Source organism: Coenobita brevimanus, chromosome 23 (assembly GCF_032717465.1).
Source record: "Coenobita brevimanus isolate Jiangsu-jjx chromosome 23, ASM3271746v2, whole genome shotgun sequence".
Taxonomy (NCBI): Eukaryota; Metazoa; Arthropoda; class Malacostraca; order Decapoda; family Coenobitidae; genus Coenobita; species Coenobita brevimanus.
The window spans coordinates 38,701,865-38,714,822 of record NC_136976.1 but is presented as its reverse complement, the minus strand read 5'-3'; the positions used below and the strand labels follow the sequence as shown (position 1 = coordinate 38,714,822).

Genomic DNA, 12,958 nt, shown 5'->3' with positions numbered 1-12,958 from the left:
TTCCCTCCTTTGTGAAAACAGTTTACAATGACTTCTATGCCTTGTCTGTATGAAACATGTAGAATACAACTATACATAACAAACTATATCCCTAATTAAGTAACACAAACATAATTCTACAAGTTATGGACTGTAGTATATCTGTAATCATGTAGTTATGAGATACTAACAGCATTCAGTAAATATGAGGTTCCATCTCTGGAGCAAAAGAATTCCTACCAGCCAGTAATATATGTTCATGCTTTCTCTATTTCAGGTCCCATATTTGATAGTGTCTTTTAATGTATTGCATAAATAAAATATAAAAACAATTATACTCCCCTTAACAATAATTCAAGTACACAGTAAAAAATGAACAACAGCTGCCTTAGAAAAAATTAAACCTAGGAAAATATACCTACTGCAAGCCGTTTAAGACAATGGTCTAGCACACACAAACACACACACACACACACACACACACACAAACACACACACACACACACACACACACACACACACACATACACACACAGTGATCAATACATTAATGTACTACACATTACTGAAAAATTACATCCCAAAACAATTAACTACCCCCAAATTTAGAAATTAGCCGATAAACTGTTATTTTACCACATCATGCAGAATTTGCTAATGCACGTATAATCTGGCAAGCCTACTCTATGCTTTAATATACAAAAAAAAATAAATAAATAAATAAAAAAAAAATAATAAAAATAAATGATGACACCTTTGATATGAAATTGATCATTGTGCTATATAAAGTCAAAGTACACTTACAAACATATCAGCAACAAACTTAAATACTGCTGAATAATCCAAAATTTTACAGTGGATAAATAAATTATCAGCATTACTATAATGGATACAGTACACTGATTGACAAGTCAGAGAAATCCACTTAGCATCAACTCACAAATATAAGAGGCACATGTCTTAACCAGTCTTTGATCTTAATTTTAAATAAAAAATGTGACAAATCTGTCAAAGATCCTACAATTAAATCCCAGTACATATCTCAAACTGATTGCATAGTTCTAACTTCTCTTATTAACACTGCCTGGCATAAAAAAAGGTATATGCAGACTAAGTTTCACTAATACAACTTTGCACAGTTAGTTTTTCTAATTTTTTTTATTACAATTTTTTTATTTTTTTATTTTTACATACCATTCCAGCAGTCTTATGGTACTAGTACTAGTGGTCACTGGGTAGGGCGAGAAGGATGTTGTGTCTGGCCTTGGGGATGGTACTGACGGGGATCTGGAGGAGGCATCATATATGAGGCTGCTGGAAATATGGAGTGAGGATAGGGGATCAGGTTTGCCATTGCCATCTGTGGTGTGGGCATCATGTTGGGGCTGAGAGAGGAGACCTGTGCTTGAGAAGGTGCCTGAGAAGTCTCTGTCTGTCGCTCAGTGCTCGAGTGTTGAGGGATAGAGTGACCTGGGGCAGGGGACTTCTGATTAGAACTGTTGGACACACTGTGCTGCGGGAAGGAACGTCCCTCATGCTGCACTGGTTCTCCATTTCCCTGATAGCTACTCTGCTCCGTGTTGCTGTTGCTGGATCCCTCCCGATGATCATGTCCATGGGACCTATCATGACCCAACACATCTGGACCAAGTCCCCGCTCCTGACCCAGCCTGCTTGGTCCCAGCCCTTCTGGCCCAAGGCCCCTCTCCTGACTTAATCTATCTTGTGCTATTCCTCTCTCACTTCCCTCACCCTGGTCAGTACCTATGCCCTGAGGATCTAATCGTATTTCTTCGTGCCTCTCCTCTTTGATCATTCGCTTTGCTTGCTGGAGAACAATTCTGGGATCAGGCACATCTTTATGGCACTTCATATGAGAAATAAGTGATGCCATCTCTCTAAAATGTTTTCTACACGAAGGATGTGGACAAGCGTAAGGTTTTTCACCCAAATGCGTTCTGAAATGCTGATCAAGAATTGCTTTCTGTCGGAACTGTTTTCCACACTCCATACAGACATATGGCTTCTCCCCAGTGTGTATCCTCAGGTGCTGGTTCAGTATTGTCCGCTGCCTAAACGACTTCCCACAAAACGCACAGTCATATGGCTTATCTCCCGTATGAATTCTGACATGCTGCTGAAGGTGGGTGGGTTGCCGGAAGAGCTTGCCACACTCAGGACAAATGTATGGCCGGTCAGTACTGTGTGTTCTCTCATGTTGTACGAGTCCACCTTTCAACTTAAAACCTTTGCCACAAAGATTGCATTTAAATGGCTTATTTTCTTCATCATCATCATCTAAACCTGAATGCATTGAAGGATGAGTCACTGGAATCATTGTAGGCAGCCCCTGGAATATTTAGGAAACAAAGTCAAGTACAGTACAGAACACAACATTATCGGCTGAATATAAACTGATGCATGAAATATCTATCTATCTGTCTATTGCCAGACGCCTTAATCCCATTTGGGGTGGCCACAAACAAATCGCCTCCACGTCACCCTGTCCCCCGCCATTTCACTGCCCTGCTCCCAACTCACACTCCTCTCTCTCATATACCTCTCCACACCATCCCTCCATCTCATCCTCAGCCTCCCCCTCCCTCTTCCCCCCTCCACCTCACTCATATACACTCTCTTCGTCAGTCTTTCACCCTCCATCCTTTCCACACACCTAAGTGTGTTCCTCATAACGCTTCCTATCACATCCACATCCACACCACAACGCTCCTTTATATCCTCATTCGTCAGCCTGTCTCTCCATGTGACTCCACAGGCTCCTCTTAAATAACTCATTTCCACTGCTCTCACTCTTGACTTGTGTCCCTCCAACAACGTCCAAGCTTCACTTCCATACGTTAGAGTTGGTATCACAATACTGTCATGTAGTAACTTTTTCACTTCCATGCTCACTTCCCTGTTTCTTATCACTGCTTTCAAGGAACCAGCAAACTTTCTTCCCTGCTGTACCCTTTCAAGCACTTCATCCTCCAAACCTCCATCCTTACTCATCACACTACCCAAGTCCTTAAATGTACTCACATTTTCCAATTGCTCACCGTCCAACCTCGCTGTACATTCACTGACTTCACCTCTCTCAAAGACCATCACTTTACTCTTCCCTACATTCACCTTTAGATTCCGTTTCTAACACACTCTCCCAAACTCATCCACCAAGCCTTGCAGCTCCCCTTCGTCTTCACTCAACAAGTTAATATTACAGAAAATATACCATATTATACAGTCGTAATAAAGTGCATTTTTTATAATATCTTGTAAGGTTTCACAACAATACAACAAACATTTATGACAATACCTTAAAGAATCATCAACACAAGGCCCTTAATGAATATTTATCTCTTATCTATACCACTCCATAATAGGCTCACTGCAGAACCAGACCTTCTCTCTGGAGGGAGAATAATGGTTAGAATTTAACTCTTCCCCCATCCTGCCACACTTCAAATGGGAAAAGGGAGTCAGTAGGAAGAGTGATGCATATGGAAGTTGAAGTAAGGTAATAGCAATGACTGTGTGTCACAGTATGAATGTGTCACCAGTAGAAATGACTAGATGCAAACATCTGCAAGCATATGAGAGACCAAACTACCAGCACCCACTTCAAATGTTCACTTTGGCTGGGGTTTGAACCGTTTGATCAAAATGTATCTGACCATATCTTTTTCTCAAAAACTAGTAGAAGCAAGGGATGTGACTCAGATGAGCGTGACCTTGAATCGTTGTGTACATGCTTGAGTATGTTCATCCAGTCGCTGCTGAGCAGCATGTGCTCGAGGACGTATTCTTGCTTGTTGCACTTTCATTTTAGGCCATGATAACAGAGCAAACTGAAATGTTCCTGCATCAACTTTCAAGTAAAAACTTGGTGACACACAATCTGAAACCATCAGGAAGATTTGGTAGACTTTTAGCAATGAAACTATGGGCACTATGCAAATTAAGGACAGGTGCAATTACTTAAAAACTGCAGACTTTTTTTTTTTAACTAGCAGGGTGCTGATCATTATGAGTACACTCCAAAAGGCCAAACAGTCAATAAAGAGTGCTAGCTGGGAGTTCTCTGTCACCTATGGAATGCAGTGTGTTGCAAGAGATGAGAGTTGTGAGAGGCAAAGGACACACAGCTCCACCACAACAATGCTCCAGCCCACTCACCACATCTCATTCAGGATTTTCTGAGCAAACACACGATCACACAGGTCCAGCAGGCTCCCTGCTCTCCTGACATTATGACTCCCGGTGACTTTTGGCTACTTCCTAAACTGAAGATGCCAATGAAGGGTAAAGGACTTGGGGACATAAATGAGATAGAGACAAATGAAACAAAGATCTTGTTGGCGGTCCCAAAAACTGACTTTACAAAATGTTTCCAGCAATGGAAGCAGCGCTGGGCTAAGTGTGCCGAGTCCTAAGGGGCATACTTTGAAGGGGATTAAAGCATGAACTCACTAAGCAACCTCTTTTTTTCTTTTTCACAAGGCTAAAGGTCGGATACTTTTCTGTCAGACTGCACATACTCCATATTTTTCGGCATATAAGACGAATTCCCCTCTCCCCCCCCCCTAATAAATACACTGAAAAGTCCCAATGCATCTTCAAAGATCAATGTCATAAGGTCAGACTAGAGTTAACTCTGGTTCTATTAAAAACAGTTACATATAAAGGTACCTAATAACCTATCGCTGGTAGAATATACAATAAAACAACATTTAATTAAACCTCCATCCTTACTCATCACACTACCCAAGTACTTAAACGTATTCACATTTTCCAATTCCTCACCATCAAACCTCGCTGTACATTCACTGACTTCACCTCTCTCAAAGACCATCACTTTACTCTTCCCTACATTCACCTTTAGATTCCGTTTCTTACACACTCTCCCAAACTCATCCACCAAGCCTTGCAGCTCCCCTTCATCTTCACTCAACAACACAGTATCACCTGCAAACAACAGTACAGGGAGTTTCCAAACACTATCCTCTCTCACCAGGGCCACTCCAACATCCACTACCCTACCTTGTACCTCTTTTATTACCCCATCTATGTACAGATTGAACAACCATGGAGACATAACACATCCCTGTTTCAACCCAACTTTCAAAGAGAAAAATTCACTTAGTTCACCATCCACACGCACTGCAGCCTTCGCACCATCGTACATACTCTTCACAGCATTCAACAACTTCCCATCTACTCCATATATTCTTAACACTTTCCACAATCCTTGTCTATCCACCCTGTCATATGCTTTCTCCAAATCCATGAAAGCCGCATACAACTTCTTTCCCGTCTCTAGAAACTTTTCCACTAAAGATCTAAGAATGAATATCTGATCTACACAACTTCTTCCCTTCCTAAAGCCTCCCTGTTCTTCTCCAACTAATTTCTCTGTTCTTTCTCTAACTCTGTCAATAAGTATCCTACCATACACTTTTCCTATTATACTAAGAAGACAAATGCCCCTACGATTACCACACACTTCTTTTTCCCCTTTTCCTTTGTACACGGGAATAATTATACCTGACTTCCAATCCTCCGGGACTCTACCTTCCTCCCAGGCCAATCTGCACAACTTCCACATCCATTCTACTACTATCTCTCCCCCATGCTTCAGCATTTCACCACACACTCCATCAATTCCTGGGGCTTTCCCCAATTTAACTTTCTTCATTGCTTCCACAACTTCTATCCTACTGATTTCTTCCTGTCTTCTCACCTCCCTCCTTCTCCCAGCCATTCCCCAGCCACTTATACTTGCATTACTTCCATCCTCTATGTTCAACAATTCCTTAAAGTGTTCTCTCCATCTGCTCACTTTTTCTCCCTTCTCCACTAGTAATCTACCATTTTTATCTTTCACTCCCCTGCTAACTTCACTTCCACCCTGTCCTACATCTTTTCACCTATTTCCAGAACATTTTCTTACAGTCCCTCCACTTTACACTCAAATTCCTTCCAAATTCCTTATCCACTCTCTTCTTACTCTCTCTTACTAATCTTTTCACCTCTCTCTTTCTTTCTACATATAACTCTCTCTTCCGCCTCTCAACTTCTTCCATGCCCCTATTTCTCATCCATTCATTGTATGCTTTCTTCTTTTGTGCCATACTCTGCCTTTTTCTCATCCTCTTGTAACCTTTCCACTCTCCTTGCAACTACTCCTTCCTCTCGTCTTTCCCTTCTTCTATTCCTCCATCTTACTTGAATCCTAATTCTGCCCACCACCAAGTAGGGGTCAAAAAGTCCACTCCCCCAACCTCTATAAACTCTTGCATCCATTACACATCTTCGCATCCTTTCATCCACACACACATAATCAATCACTGCCTTCCTTTCATTAAGTTCACCACCCACCCTTCTCATCACTCGCCATGTATACCTGTGGATCATTTTATGCCTGAAGAGGGTATTGGCTATCACCATCCCCCTCCCAGCACAAATGTCCACTAACACACTGCCATTCTCATCTATCTCAGCAGGCACACCCCACTCACCAACTATTCCATCCACCTTAACATTCCCAACTTTACCATTCATATCACCGATCAAAAACACTCTCTTATTCCTTCCAAACTTTTCCATGCACACTTCTACATTTGTCCAGAACTCTTCTCTCACTCTTCTAGCACGATCTTGCGTTGGCGCATACACACACACAATCGCCCACATTTGTATTCCAACTTTCAACTTTACCCACACAATCCTTGACCCAACTGATCCATACTGTCTTATGCTCTTCTTCCATCTTTTACTCACAACTATACATACTCCTTCCTTTGCCCTCTCATTCTCACCTACTCCTGCACATATACCCCATCCATACTCCCATTCTCTCACGCTTTCTCCTCTCCATTTTGTTTCAGTTATCCCACATACATCCACTTTCGCACCCTCAAGCACCTGGACAATCTCTCTCTCTTTCACCTCATCATTCGCTCCCCTTACATTCCACGTTCCGATAACCATGTCCTTTGTCCGGTCCTTGGTCGTCATCGTTTGGTCAGTCCTTGTCCGAGGCTTATTTTTTGTTTTTTTAGTTAGTTGTTTTCCGGGGAGGGGCACTAACCCTCCGCCAACCCTTTTAATCGCCTTTTACGACAAGCAGGGATACTGGGGAAGTATTCTTGAAAAAATATATATATATATACATATATATATACAGTACAGGTATATGTAAAAGCACTGATCCCTTGATTATTGTAAAACACATAACTGGTACCGAACATGGTGTATGATAATGAATTTGAGCAATCATGAAAGCACAGAATCTATTGGATTTATCCTAACTGGTACCAGGCATCCCAATTGCAAGCCCAATTCTCCCTTGTACAATATGACAATTTAGACCCACTATATATGTCCATGCTATTATGTTAAATATCAGAAACACACACAGGCATGATTAGGATAATGGAAAGCGATGAAAAGGGTATAACAGACAGACCTGTGATGGGCATATAGTAAGTGGTTCTTATGCTAGGGGATGGAGAGTTAGAGGTCTCCATAACCGGATTAACTCATGAGTAGGGCCTCATCTTTGAATTTCTCAAAGCCATCAGAAACCACAGATACTGCACTATCATTTTTGGCAGAAACCAGCACAGGTGCGCAACAACTTTTTTTTGCCGAAAAGGAGCAACAATGGCAGGCGTGTAGATTTTCAGCTTGCAGTGATAATGAAAACCACTGTAACCAAGTACATGATAACCATGGGATGAATGTATTGCTGTATCGTACTGTTCATACTGTTTATAAAGGCTTAAATAAGCTTGTATGCATTGGCCCTCATCCCTAAAGTCACACTCTACGGTCTTGTCTCAGGTCTTTTTTCAGTCTGTTTCTCGCAACCTTGCCCCCGACATTCACACTTCTAACTTTCCCCACCCAATTGTCATCCTCCATCCACTCCACATGCCCAAACCATCCCAATCTATCCCTCCTCATCACAACACCAATAAATAATCTATGGCAGCCTACATGTTCAGTCCCTCATCCTTAAGCCCACAATCTATGACCCTGTCCCAGCTCTTTTTCAGTCTGTCTCTTGCAACCCTCCTGTTGACATTCATACTTCTCACTTTCTGCACCCAATTGTCCTTCTCCATCCTCTCCTATGCCCAAACCATCTCAATCTATCCCTCCTCATCTCAACACCAATATATACATATACAGTGGACTCACACAGTATGTGATTGGATGGGCAGTCGTGGTCCTCGTGCACCGTGAAATCACACACTGTGAATACATAATCTTATAGAAAAAATTACAAATGGGCAATACCCCCTCATACCTTGACATTTTTTGACCCTTAGAGACATAATAATGAGAAAATTTTTCAGACATATACTACAGATATAGCTACAATAACAAAAATATGGTCAGTCACCTTAAGAACAGTAGACAACAGGCCTGATGGACTTTAATAACAAAGGCTCCGAGGTGCGGCAACACACTCAGAGTGCCCCCGCCGGTGCTCCGGCTGCACCACACATGTTTAACATTTGCCAATTTTGTACTATTCCAGGCTTTCATGAAGAAATTTACGGACTGTCGAATAATACATTTCTTCCTGAATGCAGCAACAGTCATTATGGTGGGGGTTGCAGGAATGCCAGGTGAAGCAGGTGAGTCAGGTGGGGCTGTGGAGGTGGAGGGGGAGGCAGCTGGTGTGTCAGGTGGGACAGTGGAGTCAGGGGAGGTGGTGAGGGGAGGATCCTCCATCTTCTTCTCGCTACTGCACACATATTCGGCAATTTCCTTCATGCCTTCTTGTTTGTTTGTTTCATTCCTCATCTTGTTATGGATGTATTTGCAGTATAACAACATGGCATTCACGAAATAACTGTCATTCAAGTGAATCCAAACATTATTATGAAACTGGGTATCTATTCTAACTTACCATTACTGCCAAAAACATTATTGTCGAAGTCGTTATTGGCAAGATCTTACTGTAGACTCCTCTTGAGCATCTTCCCCACGAGCCTCTAAGTCACGATGGGCGCATCATGCGGGGAGGGAAAATAGCAGTTTTGGGCCACTCCTTGCCTCTGCATCACGTATTGTGGGCTAAACTCATGCTATCAAGGTTTTTTGGTTATTATTTTTGATCACTTGCATACTGTGCACTTCGCGTACCGTGAACTCACATACTGTACTCTGTGAGCCCACTGTATACCGGTGTGTATATATGTGTACAGTATATATATATATATATATGTATTTAGCAGTGTACAGGGTACTTAAAACACATCCTTGGCCGTTCCTTTACAAAGGTTAACCCGCCTCCTCTAAGGCTCTGGCAGGGGTAAAAATGCTCTTGAAGCACATACAGTAATTCAGTGTTGTGCTGCACTTAATCCTTTGCACTGCGAGCTATAATTGTTTAACACTGCACATTCTGTTCTTAATTGCACCACGCCAGTTTCAACTGTCAGTTTGCACTCTGAATTCTAATTTCTTAACACTGCACAACAGTGTAAATTCCCATGTGGTCTAGTGGCGAGGTATTGCAGTTTATTCACTGTTTATTAAAAAAAACGAGCACATGCTGCATCCACTGCGATGAGCGTCTAGTCAGGATGGTAGTTAGGCATAACTGGGGAGGGGGAAGCAAGGGGCGCGTGTAAAAACAGCTGTTCAGCGCCTCGCGCAAAGTTCAAAGTACAGTTGAAAAAATGTCGGATTTTTTTTTCTTTGTTACTTTTTCTGGCCATTTTTGGGTTCCGAAGGCCCGGGCCCAAAATGTCCGGGTAGTGGGGTGTTGGGCATCGGGATATTACAGGGATTACTATGTGTATATATATATATATATACAGTAATCCCGCATTTTTTGCGGATTTTTTGTCTACGGTTTTGCTCTTTCGCGGATTTTCTTAGCATTAATAAGTTCAACTAAAATATCCTTGAATATACAGAAAACAAAAAATTTGAAATTCCCGCAGCTTCCAATTGTAGCGCGGTAAACTCACGCCACCCTCTGTCCCTTTCCCGCGGCCCCTCTGCCAGTGTTACCATATCTAGCATAATTTTATTCTTTTAGCATAATTTTGATCAAATTTTCGAGTCTGGAATATTTTTTAGCATATTAGAAGTTTTAGAATCATTCTAGCATAATTTAGAATGGAATGGAATATTTTTGGAATAATTTTATAAAAGCTACAAATCAGAGAGAGAGAGAGAGAGAGAGAGAGACGAATAATGTAAGAAGATGTTTGAATAGTTGATTACTTTCAGTTTGGGCTTGGTTGGGTTGGATTAGGTTAGGTTAGGTTAGGTTAGGTTGGATTAGGTTAGGTTGGATTAGGTTAGGTTAGGTTCGGTTTGGTTAGGTTAGGTTAGGATAAGTTTGAGCTTTGTACTTTACCCATGAAACCTAGGTTTTTCCGATGGATTTTGGTATGATTCATTCAATTTTCAGCTTCATTTCAGTCGGAAATGACCATTTTCTGTGTTTCCCCCCCTCCCTATAACCCACGATTCCCCAAAGATCCCCCATTATTGCAGGGGGATGGGGGGGGGTCATATCTCAAAATCTGGTTATTTCCGACGGAAATGATGCTCAAAATTGAATGAATCACATCAAAATCCATCAGAAAAACGTAAGTTTTGTGGGAAAAAGCAGTATGGGCAGAAAACCGATATTTATCCTCTTACTGTATGTAGGTTCATTTTAATATTTTCATAGTAAACAATACATAATTAATATGTTGCACCAATATGTATAGAATTTTATCATTTAGCTTCAAGTTAGCATAATTCATTTTTTACTTGGAACAAATTTGCTCAATCTAGCATAATTTTTTCATTGCCCTAGCATAATTTCGTTGTTTGGATATGGCAACACTGCTCTCTGCCCCGCATTCCTCAGTCCACGCCTGACTGCCTTACTGTCTGGTGTGCTTGTAACCGCAGTATGATATGAGGTTCTTGCCTCCCACTTGCTTTCCACATGGCCCCAGGACGTAAGCCAGCCTCACCAAAAGCTAATAATACAATTAGTAAGAACTCCAAAGTGACAAAACGATCAAGAAAAGTTATGACCTTAGCAGAGAAAATTGTGTTACTGGACAAGCTAAGAAACGACCGTGCGAGTGTTTGCTATCACCAGTTAATGCATCTTTTTATTTTGTACTGTTTTGTGAATAAATGTGTAGATAATTGTGTATTACAGTACGGTGTTTACGTTTTTCCTTCATAATGGAGTATGTGCTTTCAATCTTGTAAGAAGGTATTTCGGGATGAGTATGGAGGTTTCGGGACAATTTGCAGTCACAACAAACACAAAACAATTCGCCTTCATTAATGAAGATAGCTATGGGTGACGCTAGAATATAATTCAAAGGCGACTACAGCGAGGAAGAAACAAGTTCATTATTGACTAAAGGTGCAACTAATAAATAATATCCAGAACCTACGCTACTGAACATAGACTTTGCTGGATCCCCCTGAAATATAGTTATTAAAGTATTGATTAATTAATAATAAGTACATTGATAAAAGTACTGATTAGTATATTTATAGAATGGCGGGGAATCGTCCAGGGTGCGAATTGTTCTGAAGGGGAATCGTCCATGTTTTGACGGGGAATTGTCTGACGGCGAATTGTCTCGCAATCAGTATGGACATGGACTGTGTGATGGGCAGCATGGTGGACACAAGTGTAAGATTCAATTGTTAACAGAGTATTCGCGAAATTGACTTCACGGGGGTTACAAGAACGTAACTACCGCGAAATATGCGGGATTACTGTATATATATATATATATATATATATATATATATATATACAGTAATCCCTCCACTTTCCAATGTAACAGAGCCAAAAGCATGTCTGGAAAGTGGTCCCGTCCGGAAAGTGGGCCCCAGCCTCCTGGACTTGTACTTATGGACCCTGACCTACCCTGACTCAGAAAAACACCTATACAACTTCCTCTGGACATGCATAGCACCTGTTTAAGTCCTAAATAACACCAATAAGGGACATAAAAGACTGAAATAAATGCAAAAGAACCAAAGAATGAGGTTTTAGAGGTGAATTTATACAAACTGTATTAAACATTCTGGGTACTTACAACAAGTCCCTGGCTCCTGGACTGGTACTTATGGACCCTAACCTATACTTATGGACCCTAACCTAACCTAATTCAGAAAAACACCTCCCTACTGCACATGCATAGCACCTAAGACCCTATGCACACCAATAAGGGACATAAAAGAGTGAAATAAGGTTTTAGAGGTAAGTATGGAAAATACAGTACAATATGAAACATTCTGGGTACTTACAAGAAGTCCCTGGCCATCTCAATGAATAATCCGCCTCCTCTCAGACTCTGACAGTAAAAAGGAGCACCTGAAGCACCTGCAGTCCACTGTACATGAAGTCTTGCACTGAACTTAGTCATCTGCACTCAGAATTCCATCCTCTTAACACTGCGCACTCTAGTCTTACTTGCGCTCCATTGCACCTTAATGAAATATGTGTTGCACTCTGCACTTAAGTCTTTGCACTCATAAATCCATTTTCTTAACATTACACACACTAGTCTAATTTGCGTTCCACTGAACGTCAATAAAATCAGTGTTGCACTCTGCACTTTAGTCTTTGCACTCACAATTCTAATATCTTAACACTATCCACTGTTTTCTTCACTGCACAACACTGTAAATTCCTGTGTGGTCTAGTGGAGAGTTCGTGTTTTTTAATAACTGTCAGAGTATGAGAGTAGCTGTGGCAGGTGGCCTAGGGGTGCGTCACTGGGTTGTGGTGATGGACTACCCACTGCAGACGACTCTGAAGACAGGTGCAAACTCACATCCAGTGGTGACTCCACCGTGCCTGATGTGCTGGGCTGTGGCTCGGAGGATGAGAGCCTGTCTTGGGGAGGCAATGGTGTGGAGCCAGGGCTGGGCACAGTGGGGGTCACGGGTATGAAAAAGCTGTCAATGGTTGATTGAC

At 41.5% G+C, this 12,958-nt stretch overlaps 1 protein-coding gene across 1 annotated transcript in view; it reads right to left on the bottom strand.

Moving 5' to 3' along the window:
• Positions 1 to 1,207: 1,207 nt before the first annotated feature.
• The window catches only part of LOC145392948 (uncharacterized), a 114,211-nt gene continuing 102,460 nt past the window's right edge, over positions 1,208 to 12,958 (bottom strand). The window contains exon 5 of the mRNA XM_080267236.1: positions 1,208 to 2,329. Coding sequence (XP_080123362.1) covers positions 1,208 to 2,329 — 1,122 coding nt within the window. The remainder of the gene's footprint in view (positions 2,330 to 12,958) is intronic.